The sequence below is a fragment of the Podarcis vaucheri genome (genome assembly GCF_965113315.1).
Source record: "Podarcis vaucheri genome assembly, chromosome: 13".
Classification (NCBI taxonomy): domain Eukaryota; kingdom Metazoa; phylum Chordata; class Lepidosauria; order Squamata; family Lacertidae; genus Podarcis; species Podarcis vaucheri.
The window spans coordinates 41,732,829-41,751,326 of record NC_138751.1 but is presented as its reverse complement, the minus strand read 5'-3'; the positions used below and the strand labels follow the sequence as shown (position 1 = coordinate 41,751,326).

The 18,498-nt window shown below is 44.3% G+C and overlaps 1 protein-coding gene across 3 annotated transcripts in view; it reads left to right on the top strand.

Annotated features, from left to right (window-relative positions):
• The first annotated feature begins 1,116 nt into the window (after window positions 1–1,116).
• Window positions 1,117–18,498, top strand: part of ZNF385C (zinc finger protein 385C) — a 168,942-nt gene continuing 151,560 nt past the window's right edge. Inside the window, exon 1 of one of the 3 annotated variants that reach the window (XM_082194912.1) lies at window positions 1,117–1,243. Coding sequence is in view for 1 of the 3 variants with exons in the window: in XM_082194911.1 (XP_082051037.1) it covers window positions 15,908–15,932 (25 nt within the window). In the remaining 2 variants the exon portion in view is untranslated. Of the gene's footprint in view, window positions 1,244–9,461; window positions 10,876–15,894; window positions 15,933–18,498 lie in introns of those variants that run through there. The other 2 variants (XM_082194913.1, XM_082194911.1) reach the window with 2 other exon arrangements.

Genomic DNA, 18,498 nt, shown 5'->3' with positions numbered 1-18,498 from the left:
CCATGGGTTAGGGGGCGCAAATTACTTGCCTTGCCCCAGGTGCTGACAACCCACGCTACGCCACTGCCTCTCTCCCACCACCAGAGAAGAAGGGGCAGGTGAAGATCTACATCAGGGAGAATCAAGTAAACCTTACCTGACAGATGAAGTGGGAATCAAGGCTGATGTTGTGGGATGGGAGAAGCTCTGAATCATCTCAGAGGACAGCCCCTGCCATTTCTTCCCGAGGAGGAGATCAGCAACGCGTCCCATTTGCCAAGAGGCTTTTGGGGGTGAGTACTGGGGGATGGCAGCTGAACTGGTGGCAGGTCTGGCTTCCAAGCAACACGCCACAGCCATCGCTGCCCCTGTGGCAGCACACGAGGCATTCCTCGGAGGCCAAAATCCGCCGCCCCGGTGTATCCTGCTGCCCAAGGCCGTCGCCTCACCTTGTCTCCTGCATGGGCCAGCCCTGCACACCGAACCCACCCGCATGCCCTTGGTGGTCCTCCCCTCCAGTGCACCTCCTGGGTTCCAGCTGTCAAAGTAAGCTGCAGCACATGGGGGCGTGGGGAGACAGGGGGCCCATCTTGCCCCAAGGGTGCCAACCTGAATAAAATTTTGGGGTAGGCCGGCAGGTAAGCCCAGTGCTGCGTAATCAATCACATGACACGGCCCATGCACACCATTTGAATGGCAATGCCCATCAGCTTGGGGAGGGGGGCTCTCAAATATTTTATGGGGGGGGGTCGAAGGGACTTTGGCCCCTAGAAGTTGGTTCCAATGTTTTGTCCTTTGCGAAAAATCTTGGCTCCAGCCCTGGTTTGGTTCCCCTGCTATTTATTTTGGGTGATCCCCCCGGGGTGATTAAGGCTAAACAAGCAAGCAAACACTCCCGGATCCTTAAAGGCAGGCGGGTGATGCCCCCCCTCTCCCCCCCCCAGGAGCCAGCAATGCAAAACGCCCCCCCCCCCATGGGCGCTAATTGGTGCAGCTGTCGTGCTTGGCCCGCTCGCCCGGGTCACGGCTCTCCCCCCGCCGCAGCGCGAGGCGGGGGAGCGGCCGGCAGCTACGCCCCCCCCCCCACGGGCCCGGGATGGCGCGCGTGCGCGTCCCCAAGGGTCCGGGGAGGCTGGCGCGCGGCGTTGGCACGCGCACTCTGCCCTAGAGCGGGCGCTGCGCTGCCGCTTGCTGCTACCTGCTAGCTGCCCGCGAGGAGGGGAAGATGTTGCAAGCCATGCCCGGCTGAGCAGCAGCTGGCCAGGTAAACTGCATGTGGGGGGGGGGCTGGGTGCGTGGGGTAGGGGGAGAAGGGGGGGTGGGCGGTATAAAGAGGTGTGTGCATCTAGGCGCTTGCAGGGATTCTCCCCCTCTCCGGAGAATCGCATTTGGCTGTGCAAAAAGGCGAAGGAGGCGGAACCGGTCTTTGCTGCTCCGTTAACTCACGGGCAGGTGTGCGTGGGGGAGAGAAAAAAGTGGGCTTTAGGAGCACGCAGGAGACTTCTGCGTGCCCCACGCACCGGGGAAACGCTTTCGAAAGAGGGAAGGAGGGCAAGCCCATCTTAACCCACCCACCTGCCCTCCGTCAGAGCCTTGCATCTCCTGCCAGTCGCTGCTCTTACCTGTCAGTCCCTTCCATTCATTTTCTCTGTCTGTCATTCATTCAGCCTTTATTGGCATACTTTCGACAGTAAAATTCATAGAAGAAAGGGAGGGGGAAATCCATAAAACGTGGGTAATCCAGACGGAAAGACTCGGTAGCCACCATTAAGTAGTTTTAAATTTAACTTTAAAAATCTCAATTTAAATAATCCTGAAACCGTTTTAGTAGTTTTGGGAATATCATCTAGATATTGGATTACAGATTCTTTGCAAACAGATACTTTAAGCTTCGAAGGAGTCTGTTTGTCTTTGCCTGTATTCCACTTTCCACCTTCCCTTCCTAATTCCTCCCCCCTTCATGTTTTCCGCCTCTACTGTATTTCTCTCCTTGATCCCTCCCACCCCCGTTGCAATTCACTTTCTTGCCTATTTCTCCTTCTGTCCCTCTGTTCCATCTATACCTGCTCTCACCTGGTTTTATCTCTCCAAGTGATCCGGTTTCTGTAAGAGAAAAGCAAAGGGAACTTTTGGAAAACCCTCCTCTATCCCCCTCAGGAGTCTGGATGTGGTGGGGTTGCCTCCCCCCTCCTAACTTGTGTTGATTTTCCTGTAATTTTTTATGTTTCATGAACAAGGTGTTAGTGTGCTGCAGGCCAGCAGTCGTGTAAAGATGCTTTATTTAATAGGAGCCAAAAATCATGTTTCAGGAGGTGGAATGTCCTTTGCAGAAGAAGGGTAGTCGGTGACCCAAGAATGGTCATTTTGTAGGAAAACTCTGTATTGGGACACTTTTTTAAACTTGACTGTGGTTTCAAGGAATTTCAGATACAAACCATGGGACTATGAACGGCATGACGCATGCCTTTAGCCAAATGGAAGGACATGTTCAAAAGCACAGAGGAGATAGTCCTCATTTGTTGCTACTCCTTACAATACTGTTTTTAGTGAATGTTAGGTGTCTGAAACTTGGTTTCTCATTCTTCATTGTAAGCTTCTGATTATTGGAAACCTAGTTAGTGGCCCAGGGTATGAAGACTGCATCACTGCATCAGAACCAACACCCCTGGACAAGGTGAGCTGTGTAAGCTGCAAGTTTGCATGCTTTTCCAAACAAAATGCTTCCTCTGTCTCTAGTTGATGCTTGGTGCAAGAGTATGCAAGCTTTTGACATAACAGATCTCTCAATCAGGCAACGGAAAAGGCAGATAACGCCTCATAGTGCACCAAGTGCTGCTGATATACGACTGTGCGGTCTTTTGAGCTACACAAGCAGTTCAGCAATGGGAAAGATAAGCAAATTGCCCTACTTTCTTTTGCTGTAGATATACACGCAACACAACCTTTTTGAGTTACTCAGGTCTCAGCAGCTGCACAGAACTTTTAGGATGTGTTTGTATTACCAGCTTAAAATGCAAGTTGTTTGTCTCAATTTGGATGGAAGCTGGTTGGGGGGCGGGAATGCACAAAAATGCAGCATTTTATTAGAAACAGCAGGATTGATGTGTACACCGCTTCTCAAATTAAGTGATGTGAGTGAACTCGATGCAGAAAAAATGGGATTGGGTTTGCACCCTTAAGTCAACATTTTTTGTGTATCTAAAAGACCCTGTGTGTCAGCAGAAGCTGGATCAATAATATATTTTTCCTTACATATCTTAGCCAAGCAGACCACCTTGTGAATCGTTTAACTGAAAAGGCTCAAAATCGTTTACAACGGTGGAAGAAGTTTTAATAGTGTTTCAGTGTGATCATTACAGAGTTAAGTGGCCAAACCCAGCATAATATATATATTATTTTTTTACAGTAGGCTTGTGCTAACTTTGAAATACGCATAGTAAAGAATTAATTAGGCACCGGACAGAATTCTTCCCTAGGTTGATGACGAATTCTTTCTCACTTCAGTCATTTCCACACTTTAGTCCGGTGAAATTGGACAACGAAAGTAGTTGGTTAACACCATATAAACTTTCAAGTTAGACACAACTCTTCCTCATACAGCTTCATATTGGGCTTATGGGCTGAGTTCTGCATAACTGCTATGTGGGGAAGTGTCCATTGCCGGGCAGTTTACAGCCCCACACCTCAACAAAAATTAATCCAGTTTAAATTACTAGGTGAGCCACACTGCATCATTTCAACTTTGGAGCTAACTCAAGACCAACCATTTTGCATCAACAATAGTTTGCAAATAGTTTTTGTGTGTTTGTTTGAATCTTATCAGTCTAACAAAAACTTTGCTTCCATTCTCGATGTGTTCTCTTTATTTGGGTCACATCCTGTGGTTGGGAATTCTCCACTACCCATAATCCTATTAAAAAAGAAGATGGGACAATGACACCTCCCTCTCTCAAGGGCACCAGTAGAGTGACTGTTAATTGTACAATAACGGTTCTGGTACAGATAAAGATTGTTCACAGTGAAGCTTTGACACTTTTATTAACCTTCCAAAGGAGCTTGTCCTTGGTTGGGAATCGTAGGAGGATATAGTCCTGTTTTCTTCAAGAGTACCTTGCAATCACAGGTTTTTGCAAACTTGTCACTTTACTGGACATTAAAGCACCCAAAACCAGCTGCTGCATGGTAAACATTTTGGGGTGCTCCCATATGTGAGTTTTGGACAATTTACACCAAGGGATGTTAACAGGGCAGGATCTTCTTCCGGCAACCGAGCCAGATGGGAGGGGTCTAAATAAAATAATAATAATAATAATAATAATAATAATAATAATAATAATAATAATAAATTCTTCTAAGGGTCTCTTTTGTCACAACAAATCAGACAAGAAAAAGGAAGGGATAGTAAACATCTAAACACTTTCTTAGATCCAGTGTTTGTTTGTTTTTTAAATTACAACAAGCTGCTGAACAAGAAATGGAACAATTACTCAAAAAATGGGATGGATTTTTTTGGGTTTGAATAAGGCTTGTGTGTCTCACTTTCCCAATACAAAATACAGTTGTCTGTTGTTTGGATGTGTAGTGTGCATATGAGATATTTAGTGCTTCAGTAGTCAGCACATCTCATTTTTTTTTGGTATTTTGTATTTCTGCAAATGTGTAACCTGAGCCCAAGTGTAGTTATAACTGCAGGTACCTTAGTTGGGGGTGGAATGTACTCAAACAGGCCCCCTTGCAAACCTCAGTACTGACCAAAGCTGTGCAGTTTACGTTACTGAGAAAAATGGGATTTCTGTGCTAGAACTGTAAGAAGCTTTCATACAAATTCAGTGGGGCATTCGTGTGTGTGTGTGTGTGTGTGTGTGTGCGTGCGTTAAAGCAATTTCAGATTTCCCCCCCAAAATTCAATATTGAAATAAAAAGCAACAGCGCACCCCAACTTATTAATTTTTGTTTATTATTGTTAAGTCAATAATATTTGCATGAGCATGCCAGATCCAGATTTAGATGTATTGGTATTTAATATTTGATTTGTTGCTAAAACAGTATTAATCATTTGTGGGGGGCAGAATATCTATTTAAAAAAACTGAATATCCCAACAGATAGCTTCTTTCTTGTCCTTTGGTTCCATCTATCTGACATCAATCTGTGGTTGGTTTTTTTCCTTTTACATCTTGTACGGCAACAAATAAAATTATCTGTAAAAACCAAGTCTTAAAGAATAAAAGGTTTGACCACCATCAGTAATTTTTTCAGCTCCAGAAGTTCTGTTTAAAAAAGTTACTACAGTACATGCAAACACAATCACGATCGGCTTTTAAAAAATACAGACCAATTGTGGTTCCTTAATGGAAAACCAAACATCATTATACAAAGCAACTGAAGGTCTATAGCTAGTAGGTGTAGTTACGATTTTGTTGTGTTTCTTGCATCACCAAGTCCGTGTGTAAAGTTTCCAGCCGTATGGCAAGTAGTTTTGACAAAAGGGATGGGTGGGTGGGAGCGTTTATTGCCGCTTGTACCAGATTGATTTTGTTGAATGATTTTGTTATTATTTGAAACCACGGATGGCACTTAGGAACATAGGAAGTTGCATTATTATGAGTTGGGCCAGCCTGTTTTGGCTGTCAGTGGCTCTGCAGGATTTCAGACAAGGGTCTCTTGCAGCCCTAATAGCCTCCCCTTTCGGCCACATAGATAATTTCAGACTGTGGACATAGGGTAGTAATGTGTATCGATTGCTTTGCTGACTTTAAAATGGGGTTAGCTAACTCTGTTTCATTTTGGGCAGGGGGCTCCAAACCTCCTGCTCCTTCTGCTGGGTGGGGGCCCTGGACTTCAGCCCCATCGTCGTGCTCTGAGTGCAGCGCTGAAGAGATCCTTCAGGCTGGTCTTCCTGTTAGAATCTCATGGGAGCGCGCTGTTTGAGAGCCTTGGCAGCTGGTCCATAACGTTTATAGTTTTTGTGCCCATAAAGTAATTACGCCTTTGGCAAATTAAGCTCAGTGATCGGAAGTGGGGAACCAAGAGAAATAATCTGCAAACAGAAGAGATCAGCCGTCCCCTTGTGTCTTCGGATACATTATTCAATTAATTTGGCTACTTATGCAATGTAGATTAGCGCTTGCGGTGGTTTTATATTCCCTTTAAAAGGACATGGAATGGACTATTTGAGGAGTGGTGTGCAGTGTCTGTTGTGTGTGTGCGTGCGCATGCTTAGAAACCTTACCCATGGATCTGAAGTGAAATTTGCAGGTTGAAAAGAAAATATGCAGCACAGAAGTACAGAATTCCTGCATACATTTTTCCAGCTGTCTGTGAAAATTGAGGTAGTGTCTCTCTCTCTCCCCCCTACACACACACACACAGAGAGAGAGAGAGAATGAATATGCTATTAGCAACTAGACCAGCAGTGAATTTCAAGAGCCGCTGTAAAAGTTTTGATAACACCAGTGAAATTCCTCAGGGGCATTTCTCTCATCTCTACTTTAAAGATACCTGGTCACAGCACTTAACAGAGGTGTGTGAGTGAGAGAGAAAGGGAAAAATTTGACAGCACTTGCTATTCACATGGGAGAGAGGTGTGGGACAAGACATACAGTGGAGAGAAAAACAGATAATGCTGTGATTATGGGGAAATGATGGGCAGACCAAGGAGACTGAGGGTATGCGGAGAGCGGCACATATGCAAATATCTACCAGGGATGGAAGCAACCACACTTGAATTCAGAGATATAGGTGCTGTGCTGTTCCAGACAATTTGGCATGTTACTTTGATGCACTGGACACACTCAATAAATGATTATGGTAAACAAGAGGGGTTTTTTTATTCCTGAACGCCTCCTTTGATAGAAACCAGCTGTGAGACAAGAGCAGTCGAGGGTCCCAGCTTCTTATCAAAAAATGAAAACTACTTGGGCAGATCATTGAGGCACATATATTTGCTTGCTCTAATCTATTGCAATGGTATACGCAGGTGTTCTCTCTCTCTCTCCCTCTCCCCAAGAGCTGAACAGTTGTCCTTTCAGAAGCTGACGCTGAACGGCCTGTACTGTTTGCCTGAGACAGCTATGATAGGTGTTATAGTTGAAAACAAGATCATTATAAAGTTTGCACACTTCCATAAACGGAGCCATTACTTAGTGTTGCTAGGCTCTCAGCAAAGTCTGCAATTAAAAAAAGAGATGTCTGTTCAGCTCCTATGTCAGCAAAGTCCTTCCTGGAATTTGTCCCCACCCTTCTTAAACTTTTTTTCGGTTTGGTACCCATTTTATACTCAAAACAAGCCGTTCCCTGGTCTCAGCCTTTTGCAGTACACAATCCAGGCATTGAGACAGGGCATGCCTTTTAAGTTGCTGTCTTGTGTTTGAGTACATTTTTGAAAGTTTGCCTACCTCTTTCCCGCAAGCTGTGATTTTATATGAGTGAAGTAGCCCTTGGTGTTCCTCCTCCACACCCTTCCCTGAGTTAGAAACATCTTACTGTATTTCTTTGCTCAGAACCTGGAAGGAAGGCTTGAATCGTACAAAACAAACAGAATGTACAACTCTGGAACAGTGCAGAGGAGCTGGCCAGGCACTGTGCTGCCATAGTTTTAGACCGATTGAAACATACAAAGACTGCTGCTCAAGCAGCAATTGCAATTTCTTTATCCGCTGTCAAGAATTATGTCCATGATCTCGAGAAATGTCAATTTGCACTGGTGAGGACAAATAAGAACTTCTTTACACGGCCCACAAATGGTCATAAAGAACGCCTGTATGTTTCAGAAACTTCTTGGAAGTCTGCCGGGAGGCGTAATAACCAGAACCGGTAATATGCCCTCAAGCTGTTTGTCAAGGAATCAAAGGAGGAAATGGCCTCAAATGTTATCCAATCTGAGTGCCTGCCTAAAGGCAGGATCCTCTGAGCAACAACAACCCATTTCCCCACAGCTGAGGGCCTTTTTATCACAAGAGGTTTAGCCCATAGCAGCTGCAGGAAGAACAAGGCTGTCCTTGTGGACATAGGTAAAGGTGACCATTAAGTCCAGTCGTGTCCAACTCTGGGGTTGAGGCGCTCATCTCGCTTTATTGGCCAAGGGAGCCGGCATACAGCTTCCGGGTCATATGGCCAGCATGACTAAGCCGCTTCTGGTGAACCAGAGCACGGAAATGCCTTTTTTTTTTCTTTTTTACCTTCCTGCCGGAGCAGTACCTATTTATCTACTTGCACTTTGATGTGCTTTCGAACTGCTAGGTTGGCAGGGATTGAATGGTGAGCCAGACATGTGTCTATATTTGCAGAATGCAAACTGCACTTGAAAGTACATACAGTCCCATTTTCTGGCCTGTGTTTCTGACCGCAAATCTACTCTCCCTCCAAACTGAAGTTGAGGATCGTAAAGAGGCAGGCATGTGCCCATCCCTTGAGGTGCTGCTTGCCTTGTGCAACTGTATTGCTGCATCTCATGAAGTACCACAGAGTACAGTGGTGCCTCAGGTTAAGTACTTAATTTGTTCCGGAGGTCCATACTTAACCTGAAACTGTTCTTAACCTGAAGCACCACTTTAGCTAATGGGGCTTCCCGCTGCTGCCGCGCCGCCGGAGCACGATTTCTGTTCTCATCCTGAAGCAAAGTTCTTAACCTGAAGCAGGGGGTTGGACTCGATGGCCCTTGTGGTCTCTTCCAACTCTATGATTCTATGATTCTATGATTCAATATTTCTGGGTTAGCAGGGTCTGTAACCTGAAGCGTATGTAACCTGAAGCGTATTTAACCCGAGATACCACTGTATTTTATATCCCCCCCCCTTTTTGTCATACCTCAAAAGCATGGGGTGGGGACATCCACTAATAAGCGGCCTCCCACTGTAATAACTGCTGTGTGGCAAGGATTCTGGACTAATTTTGGAGGAGGAAGTGCACTGTATTACACAACACGCGGTCAGCAAGTGATAGTGTGCCACAGCAGCAAAAAGCCATCAAGTGAAGAGACTGCTGCTTGCTCTGTGTACTGTACCAATCTTGAGCAGTGAGGCCTTAGTTAAAAACCTTTTCATCAGACACATTTAACTCCCTCCCCCCCTTTTTTTTGCAGCCGAGCTTTTAAGCTTAAAAGCAACAACAATAAAAACCACCCGTCATTTTAATACATGTACACATTTGCTAGGTTCACAAGCAGCTCTCTTCGTTCTTCTTTATGCCACTTTTCAGCAATCTGAATCTCTGTTAAAGATAAACAGCCAAACACATGAGACAAACAAATGAATCTAAAATTGCTCACTGAATCTACGTTGGGTATGTGGTTTTTCTTTTTTCTTTTACCTTTAATGTAGGTGAGGATTATGACAGGTTTCAGTGTATATATTTTAATCCTTGTGCAACAGTGGCGGTTAGTGTTCCTTTTAAGCAGAGGTAGAGCCATTTGTTGAAATGGACTAACCCTATGATGCTGATGTTGATGATGATGATGATGATGATTATTAATAATAATGATAATAATTTATTTCTTGTACCCCACCCATCTGACTGGGTTGCCCCACCACTCTGGGCAGCTTCCAACAAAGTACACTACAAAGGAACGCACCAAAATATCAAACGATAAAAGCTTCTTTGTATGTGATTGGGACAGACCCAGGTCTGAAGAAACTGATACAAACACACGGGTTAAAATTGTTCTTTTGCCATGGTCCAGTTATAAAGCCTCCATGAACCCAAATGTGCATACTATGTATATAGACTGGGCCAGGCTAGAAACATGGCCCTGGAAATATGTACTGACTTGGGGATTTTCCAAGTCGGGGTCCCTGTTTCTGGAACTGTGTACAATTGAGGTGCGGCTTGGTTTTCAGCCTGAAATGCAAAATGCAGAAGGTAGTGTTCTATTCACCAGGCAAGGGTAGAAAGCAGGTTTGGGATTGTTGCTTTTAAAGGGTTTTGGGGGGTATTTGTACCAGGCTTGGCCAGCCCAGTGATCTCATGCAGCCAGGTGCCGTTTGGGAGGCCTTGCATTGTACAGTCCTACTCAGTTCTGTGCTTCAAAAGGTTTTCTGTGTGCAGCTCTGTAGGCTGGGCTCAAGACTCGCGCTCCCTGACACTTTTCATTTATTCAAATACTTCTGTGCCACTTAATAGCCCTGAGTGGCTCTCAAAACACCTTGCAAAAGATTCCCTTTCCCCCCCCTGCGGCGGTGTCGAAATGGGGGGCGGACTCTCTGCTTGAACAGACGTTCTCCAGAGCCAGCCCAATCCCCACATATCCTGGATAACCCTGTTGCTCCTCAGATCCCCGGCTGGGGACTGGGAGGGATAAACGCCCAATGCCTAAGCCAGAGTTTCCCTACATCTGGAGTTTTAATAAAATTGTGGCCAAATTTTAATCCCATAACACGTTGTCTTGAGTCATTATTCCACGCGGGTGTCGCCCAGGGTCAGGGGGGTTTCCGCTTGTCCGCACAATAAAATGCCGTGCATACGAAGCCAGGGTTATTCTTCTTGGTCTTCGTTCTTCCTTTGTGTCATGCCAAGCGCCTGCTCCCTCCAAGGTTCTCTGAAGGAAAGGAGTGGGCCTAAGTGGCTGGATCTCACTTGGCCTGTGATGGGAGCCATCTTCCTTTAACAGCAGTTGGCAGGCAACGGGTCCTCTGAGGCGAGAGAGTGGGGCTGAGCGGCTGGATCTTGTTCAGCCTACGACGGAAGCAGTCCTCGCTTCCAGAGTGTTTTTCGTTTCAAAGTCCTATGCTGCTCCCCCCCTAAACATTTACACAATATTCAAGAGAACCAAAGAAGTCACTGATTTCTGTTCTGCCCCGTGTTCACATCACGCAGCACCTTTTCCAATGTGCTGCTGTTCGGCTTCTGACAAAAACTACGTCGTTCATCCTGCTGTGGTGGAATTTTACGCGATTAATCGTGTAAGTCATCTCATTATTCCACACCATTCATTTCCGCGCAGAGGAAACACAATCCAAATGGGTTTTAAAAACAAAACGAAAACACCCATCAATTATGTATTGTTTGCAGACAGAAAACAGCAGCAACAGCAGTGAATCCCAATTCTGTTTGCTGGACCGATTTCCGTTCCAGACATGGGACAAATAAGTGAACAAAAGTCTCTGGCGCCCCTAATCAAGGGTACTTTACAGTGTCTTTTGTGAAAACATAGTTTGAAGGTACATGAGCAAATAATGAGCTGTCTGGAGGTAATTTCACCAACGAGGAGGCAGTGATTAGCAGAATCTTGGGACAGTTCGGAGCAGGTTAAATGATTTGTTCATGGGTAGGCAAACTAAGGCCCGGGGGCCGGATCCAGCTCCGTCGCCTTCTAAATCCGGCCCGCGGACGGTCCGAGAATCAGTGTGTTTTTACTTGAGTAGATTGTGTCCTTTTATTTAAAATGCATCTCTGGGTTATTTGTGGGGCCTGCCTGGTGTTTTTAGTAGAATGTGTATAACAACAACAACAACAACAACAACAACAATTAATTTATTTCTACCCCGCCCATCTGACTGGGTCTGCCCAGCCACTCTGGGCAGCTTCCAACCAAATATCAGAAACGATACAGCGTTTTATTTAAAATGCATCTCTGGGTTATTTGTGGGGCATAGGAATTCGTGTTTTTTTTTCTTTTCTCCAAAATATAGTCTGGCCCCCCACAAGGTCTGAGGGGCAGTGGACCGGCCCCCTGCTGAAAAAGTTTGCTGACCCCTGGATTTGAGTGTGTGTTCAATGTAAGTTTAAATAAGAAGAGGTTTTTTATTTATTTAGTTTTCATGTGTTGTTAATTAGGGTTGAAGTGTTGTGTGGGGTAAAACACAAACCCCCTTTTCAGCAGTGCTTTGGAGGGGAGTGCCCCCCCAAATGAAATGGTAGGAGGAAGATCACACATCCCTTTGTTCCCTCAGTAACTTGGAGACGCTCCCCCATCTTCTGGCCCCTCCTTGTGAGGTTTCGCAGCGCATTAAGATACCCTTAAAAGGTAAAGGACCCTTGACAATTAAGTCCAGTCGCGAACGACTCTGGGGTTGCGGCGCTCATCTTGCTTTACAGGCCGAGGGAGCTGGCGTTTGTCCTCAGACCGTTTTTGCGGGTCATGTGGCCAGCAGGACTAAGCTGCTTCTGGCGAAACCAGAAGGTAATATGGCTTTCTTTCTTTTTTTCCCAAAGATATTTATTAAGGTTTTTAAAATATAACAATGACAAAAAAAAATACAAAAATACAACATAAGAACAGTTAAAAAACAAATAATTTTCCATAACATATCTTCTTTACGCTTATTTCCCCAGACCTCCTCGTACCTCCCTTCTTTGTATTCCACTTCAATTTGTTAGTTCAGCAAATCCTTACCGTCAAGCTTTTACCCATTTATAAACCTTTTTTTTTTTCATATCTCCTAAAGCATTACAGCTGGAAACCCCTTAGTTTCTATCCAACATCCTTCTAACATTCATTAATTTTACAATATTTCTGTAAATAGTCTTTAAATTTCTTCCAGTCTTCTTTCACCAACTCTTCTCCCTGGTCTCGGATTCTGCCAGTCATTTCTGCCAATTCCATGTAGTCGATCACCTTCATCTGCCATTCTTCCAGAGTGGGTAAATCTTGTGTCTTCCAATACTTTGCAATGAGTATTCTTGCTGCTGTTGTAGCATACATAAAAAAAGTTCTGTCCTTCTTTGGCACCAATTGGCCAACAATGCCCAGGAGAAAGGCCTCTGGTTTCTTCAAAAAGGTATATTTAAATACCTTTTTCAGTTCATTTTATATGATTTCCCAGAAAGCCTTAATCTTTGGGCACGTCCACCAAAGGTGAAAGAATGTATCTTCCGTTTCTTTACATTTCCAACATTTGTTATCGGGCAAATGATAGATTTTTGCAAGCTTGACTGGGGTCATGTACCACCTGTATATCATTTTCATAATATTCTCTCTTAAGGCATTACATGCCGTAAACTTCATACCTGTGGGGTAATATGGCTTTCTTTGCCCTCAGTGATGCTATATAGCCATATTTGATGGGCTACATTAGCAGTGTGACATCATCTGGCTTGCTACAGGATCCCTGATTTGCTGGTATCACACAGCTAGGGAGAAGAAAAAATGGCGCCAGTGGACCATCAGAGGAGAACAGCGTCGTTGGGCGTAAGAGACATTTGAGAGTTTGTCCTCCGTCCTTTTGGGCAGATTACCCCTTTTCCCACCAAACATTATCAAGGATGATAATTCGGTTTGTCCGTGGCAGTTTATTTGCTGTCCTTCTGGATTTTGCATTGGGGTATTTTCTGATAAGGTTTTGTCTTTCAACAGCAGCAACAACAAAATTATCCTGCCTTCCTGTAGTTCAAGCAAATAAAGCTTCAAAAACGTTTGTATACACATTATGCTGGGCCCCTGCTGTGGTCTTCAGCACACGGAATGTAAAAGCTGTATTTATATTGACGTATTTGATGTATTGTAATGTATGAGGGCTGCCACAACCAGATATCCTGTTTTTAATAGATTCCCCACCCCCCACCCCAGATTTTTCTGTTTCTATGGCAGTCCTAGAAATGAGAGAAATCTGTGACAGTTGAATCCCATTTATAATGTGGACATGCCAAAGAACTTAACTTGCTGGATTGATATTATTAATTATTATTATTATTAATAATAATTTTATTTGTATGCCGCCCATCTGATTGGGTTGCTCTAGCCACTCTGGGCAGCTCCCTCTGGGTTAGCAGTGACACAAAGGGTTTTTGTTAAAGGATATTCCTGGGACGAGGGGCAGTGAACTCGTGGATTATGGTGTTTTATGCGTATGTGTATGCATTACCTGTTTGTGCAGAGGCAAAAGGGAAACGATAATAGACGTTTAACACTGTCAGGCTCCCTTGTATCAGCTGTTTGTTTCCAGGGGAATTCTAAGTCATGTTTCCTTTGAATCGGTATTTATTTCTGATTAGTGCGTTTTATGGGGCTAATTATTCATGGTGTGAAATGGAGACTTTGTTTTCTTTTTCAAATGTTTATTGGTATATAACGGGGAGGGAGTTGGTTTGTGAGTGGATGGAGGAAGAAGGTAGGGTGAGAGGAAAAATAAAATACCGGTAGCCCTTTTGGGTTGAGGCTGAAACCTAAAAGGGCCTGCACTTTTGAAGTTTTAATTTGCCTTTGGGGTGACGACTTTGTTCCAAGTCTTAGGAAAAAAAGACCTCCTTTCGGTGTTCAGATCTGGACACTAGATTTCCAGCAGAATGTGTTCACAGGCTGGAAAAGGATTTGGAAGAGAGATGCAAAGATGTACACTTTTTCAGAAGTGAGAAGTCAGTGGCTGAAGGTGTTTGGCGTTTAACCCAAAATAAAGTAAACTGAATGATGGGGGAAGGGATATGCTGACAGTTTCCTCAGGCATCCTAAAGGGTTTCTGACAAAGTGAGGGAATGATGATTCAACCTATTCGCTGAGGAAAACGCAAGGAATAATGGATTTTAAATTATATGGAGGCAAGATTGGAGCTGTTTTCACAAGTGCTGTCCAAACTGGGTTTTGTATGAACCCTATCTTTAATACCATCATCAGCCTGTCATTGGCTGGAATGCATGTTCTAATTTGAAAATGGCTCTTTCTTTCTTTTTGGCTTTCTGTCCTATTTTAACACCACCCATACGTGCACACAGATGGCATAATGAGAAATACTCAAAGCTGCTTTTAAGTGTTATGTGAAGATGCTCTGAATATTTGTTTTCATTTATTTTCTTTCATAAAATTTATGCACTTACTATTTTAAATCATACGTACTGAATTGCATCCAAAGCCAGGTACCTGTGTTTTCGCACCTTCAGGTTCGCAGCGGATGAGAGTACAGTGGTACCTTGGGTTACATACGCTTCAGGTTACATACGCTTCAGGTTACATACGCTTCAGGTTACAGACTCTGCTAACCCAGAAATAGTACCTCGGGTTAAGAACTTTGTTTCAGGATGAGAACAGAAATCGTGCTCCGGCGGTGCAGCGGCAGCGGGAGGCCCCATTAGCTGAAGTGGTGCTTCAGGTTAAGAACAGTTTCAGGTTAAGAACGGACCTCCGGAACAAATTAAGTACTTAACCTGAGGTACCACTGTAACTTAAACTGGGGGGGGGGGGGAAGCACCTCCCCTATGACTGCTTTAACCATTAAATAGATGCAGGAAGGAACACACTTGGAAGTTGGTGTTGCAGCTTTCACTAACCTGATGTTCAGCAGATGTTTTGGACTACAACTATTATCATATCTGATCTTTGGCCACGCTGGCTGGGACTGATGGGAGATTTCGTTCAAAGCATCTGGCTCTCTGCTCCTTTGAACCTTATATAGGTAAAGGTAAAGGGACCCCTGACCATTAGGTCCAGTTGTGGCCGAGTCATGGGGTTGCGGCGCTCATCTCGCTTTATTGGCCGAGGGAGCCGGCATACAGCTTCCGTGTCATGTGGCCAGCATGACTAAGCCGCTTCTGGCGAACCAGAGCGGCGCACGGAAACGCCCTTTACCTTCCCGCCAGAGCGGTACCTATTTATCTACTTGCACTTTGACATGCTTTCAAACTGCTAGGGTGGCAGGAGCAGGGACCGAGCAACAGGAGCTCACCCCGTTGCGGGGATTTGAACCACCGACCTTCTGATCGGCAAGTCCTAGGCTCTGTGGTTTAACCCACAGCACCACCCGCGTCCCTGAACCTTATATACCTTTAAGCAAATTTGCTTTCTTTCTAATCAGGTGCATCTCAAGTGCTCCCAATAAAATTAGAATGATTCCAGATAGAGATTTGATTTTCCGGCATGCATGTTTCACACATTAGCTTCCATACATTCCCATTCATTCACTCATAGATATTCATTGCGGTCCCTCTGGATAGAGGCAACCACTGAAATGTCACCATTCACCACCACCGCCCACCCACCCATCCACCCACCCACACAAAGTGCTAATGGGCTTTCACACCTGCAGTGATTGTGAGTGTACAATGAATTATTTTTACTTATTGTATTTCCTGTGTTTAGAGCAATACTGGGTTAAGTATTTTTTTTTAAGTACTGGCTGGCATTTTGACATTGACAATGTGTAGTGTTGCAAAAAAAACACCCCAAAACCACATGTGCATGAGCAGCACAGATTCCACAAGAAGCTCTCATCTCATGGCACCCTAAGTAATTTTAGTGGCATGGGGATGGAGAGAAGCTCAAATATTGCAAAGCTTATTTTGCAGCTTTTTCAGAGTGAATGATATTGGAGGAACTAAACTGACCTCTTACAGCTCTGGTTTTCCTCCATGCCTTGGCCAATTGGCAGGGGGTGCCACTGTTGTAAATTCTGATTCCTACCCTTTCAATGGCCCTTGACATTTAGCTAGTTCTGTTTGGTCTGAAAAGGAGTCAACCTGCTGCCACGATTGATTCAGTTTGGTTCTCCAGGTTTGTGCTTCCGCATAGAGACTGTTCCGGTAGAGCTTCCACAGGAGTAGCTATGCTAGTCTGTGGCAACAAAAACAACAGAGAATCTTGTGCAATATTAAAGACTAACCTATTTATTATGGCAGTTTTTGTAGAGTCCAATTCATCAGATGCATGAATTTCAGATAAATCTGCTTGGGAACTCTTTATCTAAGAAACATCAGTTTGTGTCAAGTTACTGCAATGTCTGTATTTTGGACATTTCTTGGTAGCGTAGCAAAACTTTAACTTTCCCCTCTTTTTCTTAAAAAGAGATTAAAGGGAACTACTGCACTATTTTGACTTCAGTAATCTACTGATGGCTTGCCCTTTCTCCTGTTTAAAGTAATACTGTAATAGACTATGCTTTCTGAACCTCCACCCCTGTGGTATAACCCCCTACCCTACCCTTAATATCTGACCTCTGTTAGTTTACACAGCTCTCCTCTGCTCTTGAGAGACAGAAAGTGTTCAGAGAGAAGGGAGGCGGGGAAGAGAAAATGTTAGCTTTTTTTTCTTGGTCAAGAGAGCAGTTATTTTGCATTCATTTGAACTGTTGAAATATTTAATCAACACAAAAGATTGACTGTGTGCTGCCTGGAGGCAGCATTTTACAGCATTTGGGAAAGAGAAATAAAAAAAAAAAACCAGGAAAAAGGCAGGTCAAACCTTGGCATTCTCTAGGGGCAGATTTGGGCCTCTGAGCCCCAGTTGCAGTATAGCAATGAACTTGTGGGAAGGTTTGGTGTCCTTCGACCGTATCTGTGGCATGACACCCACATTTATTTATTTTCTTACTTTTACCTTCATATCTATCTAGATCAGGGTGGTCCAAAGCATGACCCAAGGGCTGCATATAGCCTTCAAGGCCCTTTTTTGCAGCCTTTGATGCCCCCCCCCCCCGCCCTCCTGCTGCCTTCTGAAAGCAAGGTAAGGAGGCAATCACCTTTGGAAAGGAGGCGTGAGTGCTCTGACAGGGCCTAGAGTCCTCCCTCTTCCCTCCCAAAGCCTATGAAAAGTTGGCCTGTCCTGATTTAGATGGTTGCCTTATCGTAGAGAGGCATCCCAGTCCTTTCCACTTGCCATGATATTTGTGATGGGCAGTTACACCTACACAGCTCACCACTCTGGTATTTTAAATTACATTCAATAATTCCTCAAAAACACATTTTATGAAATATACAAAAAAAAAAAAATGCAAGGAAAGCTCTTATAACGTACTGAGATTTGCAGTTTAATCTTCCGTAGATCCAAGCAGCCTTTGAAACTTGCTGTGATATCCCCAACCCCAGGAAGAAGCTTACGATGGCACTGCCGGTCTGTGTTTGTCTCCCTTCTTAAAACCCATTTCTTCTATGAAGACCTCGTTTATCCCACAACTTTCACCCCCAACTAAAATGGAAATCTCTGAATGTGTAGATGCCTTTGGTCACCTTAAACATTTATTACCCTTGCCTTTCTCTTTCTCTTTGTTCTCCATTTTCACATATTGAACTGTAAACTCCTTGAGACAGAGAACAGTCTCTTTTGCTAATCACAAAAGTGCCATACGCTAGTGGTTCTATATAAATGAATGCACCGTCATCGTCAATTTCTTCGTCTGTACTGTGCCACCAATGTGCTGGTTGGAACTGGTGGTCTTTTGGTACACTTAATCAATTTGTACGATCTAAAGAAGAAGTACTTATTTCTTTTCATGATTCCTCCAGTGAAAGGCTTGATGGTTTTTGGACGTTCTTGAATGCTGTGTTTCAGCCCACGGCTAAGCGTGCAGAAAATTTTTTTAAGAAATAAATAGCTCGGCTCCAAATTTTCAAGAGGTATTAGAAACCTCTTCTGGGGCCTTATTTTTCAACATCGTTATGAAAGAGTTTTAAATCAGAGATTAAAGGGCAGCTGGATTAATCTCCACTAGAGTAAAGAGAAGATTTCAGTTCAGGGATGTCTGGAGACCTCAGGGAAATGTTGGCTTAGACCAAAGAGTATGGAGTTGGGGGGATTACTGTAAGGATCTTGTTAGGCTGAACTTGTCAGCTGCTTCACTCCCAGTGAACCTGTTTGATATATACAGTGGTGCCCCGCAAGACAA